The sequence below is a fragment of the Gopherus flavomarginatus genome, chromosome 21 (assembly GCF_025201925.1).
Source record: "Gopherus flavomarginatus isolate rGopFla2 chromosome 21, rGopFla2.mat.asm, whole genome shotgun sequence".
NCBI classification, from domain to species: Eukaryota; Metazoa; Chordata; order Testudines; family Testudinidae; genus Gopherus; species Gopherus flavomarginatus.
In genome coordinates, this window is record NC_066637.1 from 8,458,015 (window position 1) to 8,478,671 (window position 20,657).

A 20,657-nucleotide genomic window follows, 5' to 3' on the forward strand; every position below is an offset into this window, starting at 1 on the left:
GTCTGAAAACCTTTTCTCTCCCATCCCCCAGTGTCACAGCTTCCGGCTAAGGAGATGGGGGGTGGGATAAGCAAATGTGACAGTTTGACTCTCAAACCCAACCAAAAAAAAGAATGAACACGATCTGTAATACACACCCGGAGGGATGCCGAGGGCAGCAGCCCCAGCAGCGTGGCAAGCCTGGGGGTACAACTAGGAATCACTTGATGAAAGGGAGGATTTGGGGACAAATTTCCAACTAGTGAGGCTGTGGCAGAGTGCTAGGAACCAACAGCTGAGCCATCTGATCACGTAAACACCAGTTATTCCCCCCACCCCCACCCAGGTGGACCTGACTGTGCCTAATTAATGCATAAGAATGGGCTGGGGGAAGACGAAAGAGTTAAGTAACCCACTACAGAGAGGGTAGAAGAAGGCACAGGAAGGAGGTGCTGGCTAGCAGAGCCAGAACCAAGAATGATCTGTGGGTAGAGAGATCTCTTCCCTCTCCTCTCCTCAGCAAAGGGCTGAAGAGCAACTGGTACAGGTGATGTATGGATGAGCAAGGTGGCGGGAAGACCCATGTAAGTAAACTCTGTGCCAGGTGCTTAACCATGGAAGGGCTCTGAACAGTCTGTGTAGACCACGCAAACAATGGGAATGGGACATTGTTCTGCCACGGGGCTCGGTATGGAATAGTCTCCCTAGGGGAGATCCCTATTACCAAACCAATTTGAAACTGGACTGCGCAGGGCCAGGGTGGGTGGGGAAGATGGGCCTGAATAAAGGTCCTTTTCCTCTTTGTGTTTCTGGGATTCTATGAAACAAAGGGTTTGGTTTTACCTGAATGCTGGCCAGTCAGGTAGTGACTCTTCTAGTAGCTGAGGGATTGGTGAACAAAGCGGGAGGAGTCTCTTTCAAGACAGTGGAGGGAGAGGAAGAGGAAAGGGAAAGGAGCTGCTGAAGGAAAGGGGGAAAGGAGAGACAATCATAGAATATCAGGGTTGGAAGAGACCTCAGGAGGTCATCTAGTCCAACCCCCTGCTTAAAGCTGGACCAACACCAACTAAATCATCCCAGCCAGGGCTTTGTCAAGCAGGGCCTTAAAAACCTCTAAGGATGGAGATTCCACCACCTCCCCAGGTAGAGATGGGAACCGAACTGACTTGATCCTTGTCCTGCCTCTTGGGATGTTGAGGATGAGTCAATGGGCTCAGGGTTATAAGCAGAAATAAGCCCAAGCTGTGAAGTTCTTACCAAAATCTGAACTTCCTCAATGCTCAGGAGCGTGAGGATCTGGGATTTGGTTTGGCCCATTTTAGAGGCAAGGAGTCAGCTGTAAAATTTGGACTTGGATCTGAACTTCCCCAAAGTTTGGAGGATCTTAGGAGCGGAGCTGGGTATTGGTCAGGGCTTACTGGCAGTCAGAGCAGTAATCGACTTTGTTAGATGTACCTCATGTCCCGCAGCTCATGGACATGAAAGGGTTAACACAAACGGTGGGTGTTTTTTTTTTTTTTTTTTTAATGCACAGGCCCAAACGGAACTGAAAGGACCGGAAGCAGCTGTGAAGGCCTGTTTAGTGATGCTCTGAGGTGGTGTCACCAGCCCACAGAGCAGCAAACCGTACGTCTGACTCCTCCCCCAGCTCAGAAAGCAGCAACCAGTGCTCGCTGCCGAGTTTCATAACACTTCCTGAATGAGTGATGTATGAGAAATGCTCTGCTGAAGCTGAACTGGGCTTGGAGAGTTGCTGGGTGGGCCGAGGGTGCACGCAGTCCCTTTATAATAACGTTATGACAGCGAAACTGAAGAACGCTGCTGCGTGCGGTAGAATTACTGCAGCCTGTGGAATCAGGACTGCCCTGATTTGCATTAATTAGCCCAGTGGTATTCACTGGGGAAGATCAATCTATACTCAGCCCTCACCACCAGCAGACCCGAGCCCAAGAATGAGAGTTTGGTTCCAGATCAAGGCTGGGGTGAAGGTTTGGAACTGACAGAGCAGAAGTCTCACGAGCTGCAGCCATGTGAGCTAGCTGGTTTTTGCAAGATTTCTGCCATCTTGGGCCAAAATCTCATGGGAAACATCTCTTCCAAATCAGAACCAGAAGGCAGGTTTCTTCTGGTTTAGGATCCAACCTTGGCGGGGGATCTCCAAATCCAATAATCCTCAGTCTCTACATTCAAAGGGGCTCCGGTCCCCAGTTTTAGGTGCTTTGCCTACTTATGTCCCCTAGTGTAACTGATCCACGGCCATAACCTATCAGGGATTTTCAAACAATAAAACCATCAGCCACCAAAGTGACACATTCCCTCCGTGATGTAACGCCATTGAGTTCTATGGAAACACACCAGAGAGGAATTTAGCCCAAGATATTTGATTTGGACCAGAACAGTTATCAGCAGAAGAAAACATCCTAGGTCCAGGGAAAATGAATGTTTGCATTAGCTCTGTCCCTCACTGCAAGGCCTTTGCTAATCAGCGTGGCCATATGAGCCTTTCTTTATGTCCGCCAGTGGGACCAGTACTGTCGACCAGCTGTTGGCGTTTTAACTACAGTGACTCAGAGCAGGCCCAGACAAGAAAGTGACTGCTGGCGTCTTGTCCGCACTAGTGATTTAGGCACCCCTGGAGAGGCAGGCTGGCTCTGGAATAGCCAGGGAAGCTCATTCTGGAACCTTTCGTTGTTTGATGGTTCTAAAGACAGCCTGATGCCTCAGCTCAGCGGGATCTAGCAGAGCGCTGCCTTTCCAGGTCTGTCTTCACCATGCTCAGAAATGCATGAGAGCTGCAAACAGTGGTTGGTTTGTGTGGGGTGGGGGAAGCCAAGGAAATCCCCTCCCTCTGCGTGGGCACCTTGGAAAGAGACTCTTTGCCACCAGTGAGGGGAGGAGAATGCAAAGGATGGGTCCTGTGCCCTCTTCTGATGACACGAGGGGCTTACACATGATTTACTGGGGATGTGCTGGGATTAGAGGGAGCCACACGTGGTGGTTGGGAAAGTGCAGGCCCCAGCAGATTGCGTCTAGTAATCGGACCACCTTATGCTCAGATAGATCCGGGGGATGTAACCTGGAAGGGGAATTATTGAGTGCTGAGAGCCAGGGAAGAGAAAACTCACAAGCCCTGAATGACACTCTATTGTAGGATGAGATGATCACGCACAACATGGGACATTAGGTCTCCCTCGCCCTCCAGCCTCACACCTCATTTGGAACAATTCCTGCTCTGGTCAGGGCCAGGCCGGGCAGGGTGGGAAGGTGATTTTTACACAGTGCTAGGGAGGCATCACATCTGGGTGTCAGGGCCTGGCACACAGATAGTCTCTAAGGCTATCTGTGACTCTGCTGCTCATGTACACGGACTCAAGCTACTTCTCATCAAGCTAGTGTGAGTATGAATGGCAGGGCAGCCACTGTAGCATGCAGTAACGGCATCGGAGGCATGGCTGAGCCATGCTGAGAACATACCCCTAGCTCATAGTGTAGACGTGGCCTAAATCAGATTAGGAACTGCTGCCTTTCCCATGATCCTCTGCAATGAGCGCGGTCACGGGCTGAATATAGGATTGGGTAGCACACTCTGCCACTGACTCTCTCTGTGACTCTGGGCCAGGCACTTTGACTCCTGGGGCCTTAGTTTTCCTCTCTATAAAATGGGGGCTTACTGCATGGGAAGCGCATGTGGGGGGAAAGGGCGTTGTGCGGCTCTGTTCGTTGATACGATGCTATTTAAGTATGATTATTAAATGCCTACAGGCAGGATTTCACACAAAAGCCCACTTGTGTTTCGGTACAAACGGTAATGCTGGTCGGGAATCCTGCCTTTGAGCCGCTATGGTCCAAGCATCATGAAGGTGACTCACTTGGGACTAGTTTGTAGCATGGGGACCTCCCGCTGACCCTTCTGCAGAGCAAAGAAAGGCATGGAAAAGACCACACCGCTGAGTGGTCAGAGCTGGAGGACCTGTGCCTGGTTCCCTGCCATAGTGTGGTGTCCAGAAAAGAGGGTGGCTCCTTGTAAGTGGGGGAGAGGCGGCAGAACAAAAGCAGGATGGGAGGGAATAATTCATCCCAGGTGGAAGTGGAATGTACCACTATAGAAAGTATTATGCCATTAACCAGCTCTCTGCAGACCATGCAAGAGAGGTCTGGGGAATCTCACTAGCTTAACTGACAGAAGAACATAAAAACAGCCACACTGGGTCAGACCAAAGGTCCATCTAGCCCAGTAGCCTGTCTTCCAACAGTGGCCAATGCCAGGTGCCCCGGAGGGAATGAACAGAGCAGGTAAACATCCAGTGATCCATCCCCTGTCACCCATTCCCAGCTTCTGGCAAACAGAGTCTAGGGACACCAGACCTCTATACCAGAGGTTCTCAACCCGCAGCCTGTGGGCCACTTGTGGCCCAAACAGCACATAACTGCAGCCCATGTGACAGCCTCAGGGCCATGCAGGTACTATAAATATTATGTTGATGTGGCCTGACTTAATAGAGAGAGAGCGGCATACGTGGTCCATAACGGTAAATAGGTTGAGAACCACGGCTCTATACGATCAAGCTAATAGAATTGTGAATAATAGATCCCTAGAACATGAGTGCCTGGTGCATAAACAAGAAGACGTGCACATATATCTGGAATAATACATGATTAGGAGTGCACATTACATACATAATTGCACAGGACACACAATGGCATACATGGGTATAACTGAGTCTGCGCAGCTGCCATGAAAAGAAACACTCTGGAAGAGGACATCACACTCTGTGGTTTCAGTCTCATTCCATGGATTTATAGGATGATGCTGTGTGCAGGAGGAGGGGAGGGAACCATATTGATTATGGGGGGGGGGGTGTTACATTGGTGATCAGTAGTCAGTGTATTGCACAATCATCTCTCTCTCTCTTTTAAAATGATAACAAAACAGCTTTTAAAAATCAGTGACTGTTTTCAAAAAATGCTTAGATACGTCACAGATATATAGAATGATTTGAGGTTTTTTTATGTTCCTTATGGGAAAGCATCATGTATTCAACACACAGCGATCTCAGTCTAAGACCCGCGATGGGACACCTTTTTCTGATCATCTGGAGGCGGCCTGGCACCCTGGGATACAGCTACTGCTTTGCTGTCACTGGTTGATGGTGTTTCCTTAGCTGTGGGGTGCGTCAGGGGTTGGTAGAGCGACTTGGAGTGGCTTCCCAAGCAAGGTGAGCTACCTGAGACCTTGGACTGGAGGTGCAGAAAGACCATCTGGGAGCTGATGAAGGCCGGGTCTTCTTTAGTGGATGTGGGAGATTTAATCCCGAAGGTCTGCTGTAACCACACGCCATAGGCAGTCTCTTTCGAAGCAGCAGCTGTGGGAACGATAGTGCTGGCCATGTCCTTCTCTGAGCCATCGTCTGTGCTATGCTTTGCCATGCTACCTTCTGCTGAGAATGTCAGAGGCCTGATAATGTACTGGCTGCACGTACTGCTCACCTGGCCGCTTCGGGCTGTGGGGTTGAAAGGATGGCAGGCGTAGATGCTGTGTATGTCAGTGATCTGCACCTGTGGCATAGTTAAGACAGTTCTCTGGGAAACCTTCTGAGGAGGGGAGTTGGTGTTTTCTCCAGAGTCACTTGGTTTCTTTGGAGGCTTCTCTGCCGCTTTGAGAGGATGCCGAGCAAGGTGGCTGGTGCTTTCTGTCAATGACTTTTGGTTCCTAGCGATACCCAGGGCGTTCCTGGTCTTTGAGGATCTCAGTCCAGCTTCGGACGTACTCCCGTTATGGAGCAGCACAAAATGGCACTGTGTCCGCAAAGGTAAAATCCTCTGACCTTTCAAGCTCTTGTTGAAAATCTCAAGAGCCAAATCTGTGACAGAAGACATGATCATGACATGGCTAAACACCTCTACACACACACCAAACTATACTGCACAGCACACAAAGCACAGCTAAGTCACCGAAAGGACACACAGTCAGGATATGACTAAATACCCCAGCATAACAACCGCTACACACAACAGTCATAGCTATGAAAGGAAACACAGTCAGGACATTATTAAACCATCTTGCACAAAGATACGTACATTTCACGTCTATCATCAACCTCTTGTGCAACTCACAAGTCCCTCTGTGCCTCAGTTCCCCGTGGGTAAGATGGGGACAATGGCATTGCCCTACCTTACAGGGCTGCTGAGAGGATAAATACATTAAAGAGACTATGCTAACAGGGGCCAGATAAACGCCCAAGTCGGATAGACTGTGCATGCATGTTGCTAATCCCTGTGCCTGCAAAAGAACGTGCATGTGAAAGCTGCACTTGCAGGAACGTCGAGTACAATTTGAAGGGCTGTTTATAAAAATGCAGCCCACACATTTTGCATAAGAGAAAACATCTTCAGACACATGTTCTGCCCTGAATGAGCAGGTGGCTACAAACAGTAACAATCCTAAGCAGTCTCGGTTAGAGTAGGATTTTCAAAAGCACAAGTCCCACTGAAAGTCAGTAGCACTAAGTATCACAAGTGCTTTTGAGAGTCCCAGCCTTAGTGCACAAAGGGGCCCAAGCCAGTTTTGCCAGCAGGTCTGTCCATTGATTGCAATGGGCATTAGACCCCATCCAGAGCTTGAGATCCATGAAAACCCTTATGCAAACAGAACCTGACTTCACTCCTATTCTGTATAATGCCCCAAACCTGTTGTTGTGCCTTTGCTGCAGGTGGGCATGTCTCATGGAGCGCATTGGGGAAGCTGAGACATGGATTGCAGGGCTCTTTACTTACCCAGAGTCCCATTGACTACGGTGGGGATGATGTCCTGCAGCGCTGCACAGTTGGTGTGCAACGCAGGGTTTGCATTCATCTCCAGGAGCCAGACCTAAAAAGAGATGAGCATAGACAAGAACCCGAAAGCTACATTTATTCCCCCCCCCCAGTTTGCGCCGGTGCTGATTCATGAATGTGAGAACAGGCAGCGTGAAATCAAGCCAACACAGGCCAAAACATAAGCAAGAGGCTAACCACATCTCCAGTCTGTGATCTGACTAGCGCTGTGCAAAACTTTCATAATGAGCCCTGCAGTCAGGTGACATTCACCAAGCTTGTGGTTTCATTAAAAAACAGACAAGTGTGAGGTTTGCTGAAATTCGTGCATCTGTTGTTAAGAGGTAGCCATTTGCAGGGCTTAACAACACCAGCTTTATTGAGCCTACTAAGTCAGGAACAATGCTATGTATTCTTTTGTGCTCTTTATATTAACTATCTACATATACATGTGTATATTTACCTATGTCTTTTTTATATAGTCCTTCCAAAACATCTGTCAAGTGAGTTTGGAATGAACCTGTGGCAAAATTGTACAAGCCTGATTCCAAGTGAGGTTGAGATCAAGATTAAGGACCATGAGGGCCTGGTTTCAAATGAACCCAGGGCCTTAATTCCACGGCTTGAATTCTGAGCACAACTAGGGCCAAGTTTTGGTTTCAGCTGGAAACCACGTGAAACATTGACTTTGCATGTCTGGGTTAAATTCAACTTGGTTTCCTTTGAATTGTCAGGCTCTTTCAAATCCGAGAGTGCAAGTGAGACACAGCAGTGATGAAACCAGAGCAAACACTCACACAAAGCTGTACAAAATGAAGCAACTATGGGTTCCATTAAAACCCCAACAAATTTTAAGCCCAGTGAGCAAAACCCCTCTATTCAGCCTCTGTGTCCAGCACAGGTTCTCCAACTCACGCTGAGAACTTGCTGGGAGATTCAGAGCATTCAGCCGTTTGCAGGGAGGCAGAAAAGGGGGCTGATGCACATAATTGTCCTAAGACTGACTAGTGCTCTGATGTTGAAATGCTGTGGAGAAAGAGCGCATCATTGGAAGCAGCCAGCGTGTCTTTCTCAACAAATGTTCCTGCCTTCTCCCCTAGAAATAAATCACTTGAATTAGGCTGGGTTGGTGCAGTAATTTTCCCTTCACCTCTCCCCTTCTTTTACTGAGAGGAAAAATAAAACTCTGAATTCTGAGTTTGTTTAGGGAAATGAAAAGATACAAAAAGGGCTTTGAAATGTGGATTGTCTCCTTCAGAAGAGTAGAAATGAAAGCGAGGGCAGCTCTCACTGAAATGGAAACGTTTTACCGGTACCACTAGAGGGCACCTAAACTCCATGGATAGCTTCTTGCAAATATTTTTTCCCCATTTTTGACAACTTTGCTCAGCACCCCCAACACAAAATCAGAACATTTTGTCCTGACAGATGAACCTTTACAAATGTCTGGATTAGTGCTTTGTTTCCCTTTCATGCTTTCAAGCGAAACAGACAAACAGAAGGAACAAAGCTCTCCATGCTACCACTCTTATACGGCCTCCATCAGTATAGGTCAGTCGTTCTCAGCCTGTGAGGGCGACAGGCAGGCAGCTTTCGGCGGCACGCCTTTGGGAGGTCTGCCGGTCCTGGGGCTTCGACGGCAATTCGGCGGCAGGAATGCCAATGGCGCTGCACCGGCAGACCTCCCGCAGGCGTGCCGCCTAATCCTCATGACCTGCGGACCTCCCGCAGGCGCGCCACTGAATCCGCATGACCAGCGGACCTCCCGCAGGCACGCCACTGAATCTGCATGACCAGCAGACCTCCCGGAGGCACGCCACTGAATCCGAATGACCAGCAGACCTCCAGCAGGCACGCCACTGAATCCGCATGACCAGCAGACCTCCCGCAGGCACGCCACTGAATCCGCATGACCAGCGGACCTCCCGCAGGCACGCCACTGAATCCGAATGACCAGCGGACCTCCCGCAGGCACGCCACTGAATCCGCATGACCAGCGGACCTCCCGCAGGCACGCCACTGAATCCGCATGACCAGCGGACCTCCTGCAGGCACGCCACTGAATCCGCATGACCAGCGGACCTCCCGCAGGCACGCCACTGAATCCAAATGACCAGCGGACCTCCCGCAGGCACGCCACTGAATCCGCATGACCAGCAGACCTCCCGCAGGCACGCTACTGAATCCGAATGCCCAGTAGATGTCCTGCAGGCGCGCCGCCAAAAGCCACCTGCCTGCCATGCTTGGGGCTGCAAAAAACACAGAGCCGCCCCTGCCTCTACAGATCAGTGAATTGAACCCTGGGTTCCTGTGCCCATAACCACTGGGCCATCCTTCCTCTTCTCACTTTCTAACCTATGAAGGGGGATGGGTAAACTGCAAGCTCCTCGAGGCTGGGCACATGCCCTTTCATTCTTTAAATAGCACTGGATACAGTCAGCATTTGACAAATGACCTTTTATTATCAATTACTTAAATTTTTTTTTCTGTTCTGTTTGGTTCTTATACAGCTCTCATCATTGCAGCATCTGAGCACCTGTGGCTAGAATCTGTCCCATGTTACTTTGCAGCTAACCGCTACCAATGGTCCTGATTCTGTGTTCCTTCTGCAGCCACCATTCCTACTGCCTCAGGGGGCTGATCTTTGGGGCTCAGAAAAATGCAGGTTTGGGTGAGAGTTTGATTCTTTCCCCCAGAATTTCAACCTCGAAAAGTGACGTCCCATAAATGGCATGGTCCTTTGTGCGCTGCTTAATTGTAGCAGCTGGCCAAGTGGAAAGTAAGGATTTCTTTGGAGTGTCTGAAAATAATAGGGGACAGTGCTGGTGTCTTACTTAGCAGCCCATCTCCCAGGGGACTCTAATATTCAAGACCACATGGAATTTATTACTGGGTATATAATAATGGCTGCGTTTGATACACCTAATCGCAACATATGATATACATGGGTTTGTTCTCACTAACCCCAGGTGTCACTCTATTGACTTCAATGGAATTACGCCTGCTTTACGCCAGCGCCAGTGAGCTCCAAACCAGGCCACAGTTATTTGTCCCATTGCTTTAAGTCCTTTGAGATCCAAAGAGCTGGCGTGAAAGCTGCATTATCTCCTTTTGTTTTGTTCTAACGGTGCCTTATCTTAGCTTGTTCAGAGGAAAAACCAGGTGGGACCCGAGTGCCTGGCCAGAATCCATGAGCTTCTGAGACTCTCTGAAACTGATTTTCTTTGTGGCTCTGGACAACGCATTTAGGGCCAGTTTTTCAAAGGGATTTAGGTACCTAAAGATATAAATAGGTTCCTAGTGGGGTTTTCAAATGCACCTAAGCAAGTTAAAGTTAGCATCTGAAGAAGTGGATATTCACCCACGAAAGCTCATGCTCCAAAACGTCTGTTAGTCTATAAGGTGCCACAGGATTCTTTGCTGCTTAAGCAAGTTAGGTGCCTCATTCCCATTTAGGGTCACCAGATGTCCCGTTTTTATAAGGACAGTTCCATTTTGGGGGACTTATTCTTATATAGGAGCCTATTACCCCCACCTCCTGTCTCGTTTTTTCACAGTTGCTATCTGGTCACCCTATTCCCATTGAAATCTATGTGAGCTCGCACTAGGTGCTCTTGAGAATCCCATTAGACTCCTAGCTGCATTTTCAGGGGCCTCCAGACCCTTGGCCTCTCTGGGACACATTTTCAAAAAAGTTCAGCTTGCATTTAGCCACCTAAACAAGGGTCAGCTGTTTAGACATACTCGGCCCCCAACAGCTCCCCTGGGGCAACTCCGGTGAGATTTTCAAAAGGGCCTAGTACCCACTGTACTCAGCTTGTTTGAAAATCTGAGTATTTATTTTGGTGCCTGGATGGGTGCTGGGGGCAGGAGGGGGATGTTTTTGTTTAACTTTCTGATTTCTGTGTCTGTTTCCTTATATACAAAATAGGAATGCTGCAACTTACCTGCTTAGGAAGGGTGTTGTGAAGATTCATTAGTTAATGTTGGTACAGTGCCTTGAAGATCTAAAAAGCTGTTTAAGTGCTAACGATTTAATACTATGAACTGCAGAAGAAGCAAAATCCCAACACCAAACAAAGGTCATGCTTAAAAATAAAATAACTAAATTACCTTTTTTACTCTCTGGACATAAAAGAGGAATCTGTGTTTCCACACTGTTTTCCTCCAGTCCTGTTCTCTAGTCTCTGCAGGGCATACCTGTTGGGTGATGCCATTTACTCTCCCTAGGGCAGTTTAGTTTTCCCGTGGTATGTATGACTCCTGCCATGTTATGTCTTTTAGCCCGCGGCTTTGTCAATGAAAGGCAGCCCTTATAAAAGCTACAGTGGGTAGTGGTTATTCTGCTGCTCTTGCCTCCCCGCTCCCCCCACAGCTTGTTATGTGTTATCTCTTGTGTTACCTTTGAAACTAGTTGTTGAGTAGATATGGTTCCATCAATGCATACACCTTGAGGGGGGTGGGGGGAATGCATGTGCTTATACACACAAACACACACAGAATGATCTGTGTGGATTACCTTGGAGCGTGCGTTCTTTCCAGGAAAGTAACATTTACAAGATTTAGCCTCCATAACTAAATCTTCTAATTAAGAAGATACTGACTACAGCTGCAACCTCAGATACAAACTCCTTCACCCCTTTGGGGGGCTGGCGGAGGGGGCAGAGATCTACGCTTATTTTGCATGTGAATCCCCAGCTCAGAAGCAGCTTTGCAGGGCCGGTGCTGAGTCTGGTCCCAAGCCCAGAGCCCTGTGGGGCAGGGACTATCTTTTTGGCCCATGATTGTACAGCACCTAGCTGTGATGGGGTCCTGATCCATGATCACCACACTGCAGCCAATTAATAATAATTCTACAGAGGCCTGGTCTCAAGTTACAGTGTGGATGAGGCTGAAATCCTGAGCACACTGGAGTAGTGAGAGGGGCCTTCAGTCTCTCTTGAGCTCCCCACAAGGGAACCAATTAGTGCTGCCAAAGGTCACCAAGTTAGCTGACAGATTCTCCCCCGCACCCAAGATGGAAGCGGTAAAGCAGGTTTTATCCTGAGCTCCTGAAATTGGCCTGGAACCATCTCTCTCTCTGTCGCACCACTCCAGGGCCTCAACGATCTCAGGAGCCAGTGGGCAGCAGTGCCATTGAAATGAATGGAATTGCATCTGTTCACAGCAGGGGTGATTTCCTGCATCCCCAACGTGTTTGGCTTTCACAAATTGGCAGGCAAAGCTGGAGTCTGCTCTCCCATGGCTGAATCCCTTTATTGCTACTAAAAGATCCACAGGCCTGTCCTCCTAGCTGCCCTTGAGGAGAGCGACCCTTCTGCCCAGCTGATGCAATCCTCTCTCCCCCCACCACCATGCCCTCCTCCTTGCAGCTGAGACAATTGTGGTCAGTGCTGCAGAGAGGTTGTGGATCCTTTCCACAGGCCCTGTTTGCATGCATGCTGGAACCAGTGTGCTGCAGTCCATGCTCTGGGACAGAAATGCCTTTCCAAGACTGCGCAAGGCAAATGCGGGACCCTGGAGCCCCCTTGGGGAGTGATTCAGGGGTGTCTAGACATTTGGAACAAGGAGGAAGGAAGGGTGTGGATGGGAAAAAGTTCAAATTAGCCTTTCTACCAGCACTTTCCCTCCTGTCAATTCACTCCTTTGACTGTGTGTATGTGAGTTTGGTGCTGGATGCACAGCTCTGGAGGAGACCACCTGTACCTAAAGCACATCTCCAGCACAAGCATTGTTGATGCAAGCTTCCCCCGTCCCACTTACGTTCCTCATTCTGGAGGGAGTTCCAGGTGTGAGAGAAGAGCTCCAGCCATGTGACCCAGTCAGCCCTCGGTTTCCCGGCTTAGACTGACAACCAAGGGGACATGCTGCACTGCCCTAAAGACACCCCCACCCTGCAAGGTTTGTATCATCTAGGCCACTGGAAATCCATCAGATGGCAACGTCTTTCAATTCCTTTCATCCTGGACCAGAGCTGAAGACATAACAGAACTCAAAAGCGATGCCTGCCACTATAAAGCCCTGCAGCCACCCAGCCTGTCCCTCCACCCTGTTTTATAGCCATGCCCTTCCACGTGGGCTTTTGAGGACTGAGAAACATGAACATCACAGCTGCGCCCCTTTAGAAGGGGAGCCCCTGCTCTGGTGCAGAACACAGCACATTCATGCATCTCATTTACTCTGATGTAAATCAGACTCCACTGAAGTCATTGGTGTATGGTGAAGGGGAGAACCAGGCCCATTGTGTGTTATGGGTACAGATTCCTACACAACAGGAAGTCCAGCCAGGAACTACACAATCACCCCAGCAATCATGGTATTCATACAGACGTTACCACTGGGCTAAAGGCACTGGGCCTGAGTCTCCTCTCTCTTCTACCAGTTCTACCCTCAGGTACTTCCACTAACTTCAGGGAAGCTTTTTCTAATTGATAGTGGTGTATGTGAACAGAGAATCAGGTTCATTGTCTCCCTACAGGACAAGAGAACAAGGAAGTGCCTGCAATAAACAAATACAGACATAAATTCCTTCTTTACGCCCTTTACCCACTTTAACAGACGTCCAAACTCGCTCACCACTGCTGGGTCTCCAGTTTCTCAGCACTGAAATCCCCCCCACGGTTATAGATCAAACCATTCTAAAGTAATTGATCTGTTTATCTGTCCATATACAAAATACATAGAGACGTAATAGTCTCCAGGGGCCATGTTTGCACTGAAGCGGAGCTAACGCTTTTAATTAACCACAGAGGGATTGCCAGACAAGAGTGATATTGGATCTCCCTTTCTATTTCAGGTTTACGCAGCCAGGGCTTTGCATGCCAACATTGCAAAAAGACAATTGCCACCGAAATTTGAGATGTGCCTGTTTCTATGTCTTTGCCATTAACTCTCTCTTGCCATTGATTTCCTGCACAAAGGAAACAATTGTGTGGGCACTGTGCCCTGTGCTGCATACATGACTGCCATTCTGTAGTAGGGTTTGCTGGAATATGTTTGAGTTAGCTTCTGTGTTAGCAACAGGTCTACAAAAGCAAAGTGAACCAGATGGCTTTCTGTTGTGTCCAGGCCAGGTGGTTTTATAGGACTTTAATGCTTTGAGGCAATGTGATGGTTATAGCCAGCCCCTTCCCCTCTCTTCTTTCTTTCTTTCTTTCTTTCTTTCTTTCTTTCTCTGTACTTCCCAATTTACCACTTTATTCTGTGATCTATCAGTTCTCACCAGCTAAGTTGTGTTGGGATGGATCAGTACATGGATGGTAAACCTACAAGGAACACCTAGAAAGTTCTGCTGGTGATTTGCTGATCAGAAAACGAGCCAGTTCTCCAGGATAGCCTTGAAAGGGTCTCTGTGTTGTTGGAGTTTCGAATCTAGATACTCAGCTGGCATAAATCAGGATAGCTCCTTCGAAGGCAAGGCAGATGAATTGATTTATACAAGCTGAGTATCGAGCCCGCCATCTTTCAGAGATGATGTAAAATTGAGACCGGGAGCTTCTGGTCACTAAAGATTCCATGTTATTTTTCTCTATTAAATCCACATTCCTGCCAATCACAGTTTTAACTGGATAAAGTATTCACTTCCCACCCTAAACTTTTATGGAAGGGTTGCTATGCGCTGTTAAACATTTGGCTTCTTCCTCCTCAGAAGTGGCTGCATGCATAAAGGGAACAAGATTTTGCTAAATACCTTAAAGTCTTCGTCAATCAAGAAATCACAGCCAATGAGATCAAAGTAGCCCAGTTTACATTCCAGCTTGGACTTGACAGCCAGGAAGCACTGCATCATGATTTGCTGCATTCTCTTCTGCAATACACACAATAACAGCATCTTAAGGTCAGTCCAAACACACAGGAGCACAGCATCTTAGTCACAACGTAGCCAACCGGCCCAGCAAACTTTCCCCTTCCCTGTCTCTATAAAGACTGTTTCCCAGGTTTTTTAAGTGAGGGGATTTGAGAGCCAAATCACATGTGAAATGGGGCACAAAATCCACATCTCAGGGCAGGATTTTCCCATCTAAGTGTTATTTCCAGAGAAAATATCCCACTATCTCCAATGTGGATTTTCTTATATTAGGTGAGCCCTGGAGCCATTCCAGCTGAGATCATAAGACCCCCAGACCCTGTTGGCTTGTGAACAACATTTCCGCACAAGCCTTCCCTTCTTCAAGCAGACAGCCACCCCCTGTGCTCCTTCTCTGGTTGGAAGCTTGAGGCCAAATACTGCTTACCGGATAATATGCGACCTTCACCCATCTCTCTGACTTCCTCTTTGGGGGCTGCTTTTGAACCTACTACTCCATGGTGCTATCACACTGCCTGCATGATGGAACTGAGCCTGGCTCCTCACTCAGAATGAGTGTTTACCAACTTCCTGGAAATACTTCTTCATTTACTCTTTTAAAAGTGACAACCAGACTTGGGGGCAAATGTGGCAATTGACGAGTCACAGACTCCCTGAGTTTTGTGTTCAAGAAGCCAAAAACGTAGGGCAAAACGGAGAAGCTGCTGCCAGGTTTTGCTTGGTTTTGAGTTGAAATGATTGTGTTTTATGGTTTCTGTCCAATAACTCGAGGCCAGGCTGGTGGAAAGGTTTCAGAACGGCAGTGAACGTTTGGCAAACTTAGCCCGAGTTGCTTCCTAGCTGGTTCCCTAAGGTTTTGGGTGAAAAGCCTAATGGTTTCTTAATGTTTTTAGCATTTAATTTCCTTTGGGTGTTGTTCTAAACAGCAGCGGAACCACAACAAAGCTTAACAGCCCTTGTCCTTTCTGAGCTTTGCTCCCTTCATTTCCATCCACAGCGTATGTTTCAAGCTGCGTGGAACCTTATTGCACCATTCGGATCATGCCAATGGCCCCAGGCACTCCGTCCCTAACTTCCTTCCCCTCTTGGACTGTGCAAGATGGGAGTGCGGGGTGGAAATCAAGCCTTTTAGGTCTGCTCCACTCTTCATGACAGGAGGGGTTATCCAGCCATAATCTGGAGGATTCTCTGCACCTTGAAGTCTTTAAACCACAAGTTGAGGACTTCAATAGCTCAGACATAGGTCAGGGGTTTGTTACAGGAGTGGGTGGGTGAGATTCTATGGCCTGCATTGTGCAGGAGGTCAGACTAGAAGATCATAATGGTCCCTTCTGACCTTAAAGTCTGAGTCTATGAGTCCCACTGCAAGAACAGCGTGTATGTGAAGGGATCCGGCTATAAATGAACAGACTTATACAAAGGCCTTCAAAAGTGTAGTCACACTTCGGCTTGAGTCCTGTCAATCTGCACATCTCGTCGTTGCCCCTTGACTTGTCATGGTAGTACCATGGCACTGGATTGAAAGCCTGGGTAACACTAGAGCACTCCTCCAGGTAATTGCTGCCCATCACCCTCTTTCATGACACATCACCTCAAAGTGTGATCTAAAAATAAAATCTACATTGACACGAACAAGTCGAAAGACTCCAGTCGTTTCTGATGCATATTTTTAGGGTGGTTTTTAACAGTAAAATGCTGCCGCATTCAGCATCTGCTGGTAAATGGTTACTATGGTGCTGCCAATACCTTCTCCTCACTTGATGCACCTCTGTTTCCCCTCGGGCACCTGAGGAGCAAGCAGATTTGCCCTCCCTCCTGTTCCAGGAATCCTAATTAACGCCGCGTATGCACTCGGGCTCCCCGAACACTCACAGTGAACATGGTGAAGACCCAGTCCTTGGGGAGGCCCTTGGCTTGCCTGAATTTATCATTAACGTAGCTGTTAAAGCGCTCCATCCGCCACACCGTCTCCTCCTTCAGCTGACTGTACAGGGGGTTTTTCTTCTGCATGTACTGGAGGGGAAAGGGGGGATGGAGAAAGCAAAGGGATGGTGAGTTAAGATTTCCCCTTCCCTGTCGTGAGGAATGGGAAGGGGAAGAGTGGAATGGTTGTAAAGGAACCAGATTCAAGCCATATTCTGAGTTGCCATCTGGCCCAAGAGATGGGACAACAAGTGGACCCAAGTCAGCACTGCAGAAGGAAAGCTATGGGCTGGGATTTGTGGGCAGTCTGTTCTTTCCAAGCACCCTTGCTCAGAGGGTTTAGCTTGGACGGCTTTAGGGTTCTGGCTCCCATGTCAGAACTCCTGGCAGGATGATCCAGACTTGTTTTGCTTTGGGACCCTGCTCAGGAAGGTGCTGAGTACCCGTAATTCCCATTGGCCTCTTGGGGGTCAGGATGCAGGTCGTTCCCTTGAATTGTTAAGACGAGTGAGTTCGCTGACACCCAGGGAAATATGGGTTGGTTGAGATGAGACCTGAAGTCTAGATCTTGATCCTGCAGGATGTTACTAAGTCTTCCTGTGAGGTGCTGAGTGCCCTCAATGTCCATTGAAGTCAGTGGGCATTAAGGGTGCTCAGTGCCTCGAAGGATCGATCCCTTGATGCATAAGTTTCAGGCAGCCAGAATGCAATCAGAACCAGGGGTGCAGTGTGGACACGAAGACAGTCTGAGCACACCCTGTGTCCCACCTAGCAGTCACAGTGCAGAGAGGACCTGCTAGAAAGCGCCACATAGCCAAACCTGAAAGTCCATTTGCTTCCCAGCCTGGAGGTGATGTGACTTGGCCAAGGAGACACAGTGAGTGAGTGACGGAGCTGGGAACAGAGTCAAGAGGCCTGATTCTCAGTTGCATTAAGGCCCAGTGATGCTGCTTGGAGTGGGCATAAACAGCTCCGAGAACACTCGCTGCACAAGCCTCTCCCCAGCCCTCCCAATGCTCTACCCCAGCCCTGCTTGCAGCGCCGGGCCTAAGGGTTGGATTGGAGGCCTGCTGGGAACATGGCTCTGTACTGATGCTATTCTCAGCTTCCTGGGGACCCATGCTGAACCACGAGAAACAGCCTCCTGGGGGGCAGGCCCCTGTATGGCCCCAGAATAGAGTGAATGATCCAAAGGTGGCTTAAACTACATTAACCCCCCTCCCCAAGTCCTGGAATGGAGTCACTGAGAATCAGACCCTGGGCCTGGGAGTCCCATACTCCCCTGCGCTATATTATCCTTTTCCTTCCCGTCCCCCGGCTGCTGTCTAGACGATACCAGCTGAGGGGCAGGCAGCCTGTGATGCATGCTTACAGTAGACCCCATCACTCAGCAACTGTGTTAAAGCAGCAGCAGCAGTGTTCGTTTTAAAAAGACATTTCTCTTTGTGAGCACCTAGCCCGCAGCTCACCATGCTCCTGGCCCAGTGTAACTCTCCTCCACATGACCAGGAATAAACCCACTTCCGGAGAGCATCTCTCTCTCTCTGCTGGCGAGGAAGCGCTGGGAAATATGCACATGTGTATCTCCAGAGGAAACCAGGGAGAGGGAGTCTCAATTCCGCTGTCTCATTAATCCTTGGGTAAGGTGGAGCCTTATCAAGCCCTAGGTGTTTGCATCGGCCAGTGAGAGATAAATCCCCTCTCCTTATGCAACAGCTGGGCAGGATTGCAAACTTATCTGCCATGTAATCGCTGCTAAGCTGCAAAACTTCTGATTAGTGGAGCTGTCTGCCACGCATCTCACCCTGGTTTCAGCTTAATCCACTGTCCCCTGGGCAGGGCAAGAGGCAAATGAGGCCTAGCACTTGTCGATCCCCATGACGTGTCAGCAGAGGGGTCCTTTGTCTTCCACACCCACCTGTCCTCATAAAATAAGTGCAGACTGGTGCCTGCCAGCTTGTGCCCCCTGAAAACAGAGGGCCTGATCCTGTGAGGTGCTGAGCGCCTGCAGCAGCTTCTCACAAGGACAGAACAAACTTCATCTTGTCAAAGGAAAAAGACAAGTTTGTAAAAAAGAATGGGACAAAGCCTCAGTTGGTGTAAATCAATGGAGCTCCATTCATTTCAATGAGGTGCACGGATTTACACCAGCCAAGGGTCTGGCCCAATAACTACAAATTTGATTTGGGCTGAGAGAACCTTTAACAGATGGTTTATAAAACACGGCAAAGCTCTTAAAAAAAAACAGGGTTGGCGATGGAAACAGCCACAACAGCAGCTTTGCTTGCAAGGTGTCATGATCCAGTTTCAGATTCTCTCGTGCTTGCTTAGGAAACAAGATCAGCCCCGCGCTGTTGCCTGACTCCTGGGACGGAAAGCCACTGAATGGCTGGCAGGGGTGTATTGATGAGGTGGAGTGGAAGAAAGGGAGTGTTTGTCCTCAGTGCAAGCCCTCGGCTCCCCCCGATGTGTCCTTAGCTGGGATTAGATGAAGGTAGAATGCAAAACTAAGACAGGCACCAGCCGCAAAACAGGGATCTGGGCCAGAATTTCGAACATGAGTCAGGATTTTGGTTTGAGTCCATCTGCAAACAAAGTGGATCAAACGTGCTGACGTTGGTTCATGTACTTCAGTGGACCAAAATCAGATATGAATTTGGCCCAGACATAGACTGTAAACTCTTTGAGGGAGGGACTAGCTTTTTGTTCTGAGTTTTACAGCTCCTGGCACAGTGGGGTCCTGTCCATGATTGGGGCTCCTAGGTGCTAGGGTAACACAGCAACACATACAATAATAATAATAATTAATTCATCATTGAAACCAGATGCCAAATTCGTCATAGGCTCTGTGTAGATTTACAGATAAATACATTTGGAACAAAGCTTTGATTCTACACTTTCTGTGTCATCTGATTGTGCATTTAACCACAAACAGGGCTGGTGTTTAGCAAAGCAAAGTTCACTGCAGCAAGAGGGGCAAGCTACCTTGTTATCCAGCTGCAGGGAGTTTTCGTAGAGGTGCTCTGTGGAAAATGGTTCTGCTTGACATTTGCAACATATAAGAGAAAAAATGGCTGGCTTCCTGGCGTGCGGGAGGCAGGACAACACGGACGGGATCACGTGTCATTTGAAAAAAAGTCCTACATGTTGCCAGCTGCTCAGGTGAGTTACCTTCCCCCCTCTTCCCGACAGGTTTCTAGGTAATTTATGCTCTGCTAATAAACAGCTGTCCCTTGTTTGATGTCAGTTGTGCCAGAGGGTCTCACCTGAGCACTTGAAATCCCCTGTGCACAGCCCTCGAGTTGAGCAAACAACTCTGTTCCAGGAAAACAAGTTGATAATAGCGTATATTGCAGAAAGTGGCTATAATCCGTGTTCTGAGCTACCCTTCTGCAATAACAATAAAACTCCTGCAAGAACCAAAGTGGGCGAGCCTGCTATCGAAATGCCATAGGAATGGCCGTAGGACCTACCAGGATGCCCCTTCACAGCCTGGATCCAATTCCTCCCCTCTCATGAGAGTCTCAATAGCTTGCCTTGTTCCCCCTCCTATCCCTCTGCCTCTCCATTCACAGGAAGCTTCTGCCCCTCTTAGGGGTTGTTACTAGCAGGAGAGAGGGTGAGATGGACGTTTGGCAGATAACAGAGCCCAGTGCAAGGATCTCACTCGAAGGTAGCAAAGCTGGCAAAGATCAAGGTTTAATTCCAAGAGCTAACCGGAGACATGCTTTATTAAAGACACTTTTGCATGCTGCATGATTATTATATATTTGAATTATGGTAGCACCAGCGACCAAGGCCCCATATAGGGCAAGGGACATATTGTCCCTGTCCCAAAGAGCTTATGATCTACATACCCAAGACAGACTAAGGGAAAAGAGACCCAGAGAGGAGAACTGTCTCACCTAAGATCACGCAGCAGATCAGTGGCAGAGAACAGAATCCAAATCCAGTACCCTGTCCATTTGGCCATAATGCATTTGTGATCCTGATCCAATCACTCCCATACCAGCCAAAGTGCTAGGGTCACATACGCATAAACCACATTGGCAGCCTCTCGCATCTTGTTTTTGGGAGTCCCGTCTCTGTCAGAACTGCCTCCCAGCATGCACCTAAATCAACTTCCCACTTGCTA

At 48.6% G+C, this 20,657-nt stretch overlaps 1 protein-coding gene across 1 annotated transcript in view; it reads right to left on the reverse strand.

The window, feature by feature from the left end:
* Window positions 1-4,689: 4,689 nt before the first annotated feature.
* The window catches only part of TTLL10 (tubulin tyrosine ligase like 10), a 46,418-nt gene continuing 30,450 nt past the window's right edge, over window positions 4,690-20,657 (reverse strand). Inside the window, exons 9-12 of the mRNA XM_050931898.1 lie at window positions 16,472-16,612; window positions 14,483-14,599; window positions 6,754-6,847; window positions 4,690-5,840 (exon numbers count right to left, since the gene is read on the reverse strand). Of these exons, the coding sequence (XP_050787855.1) occupies window positions 5,038-5,840; window positions 6,754-6,847; window positions 14,483-14,599; window positions 16,472-16,612 (1,155 nt within the window). The 3' untranslated portion in view covers window positions 4,690-5,037. The remainder of the gene's footprint in view (window positions 5,841-6,753; window positions 6,848-14,482; window positions 14,600-16,471; window positions 16,613-20,657) is intronic.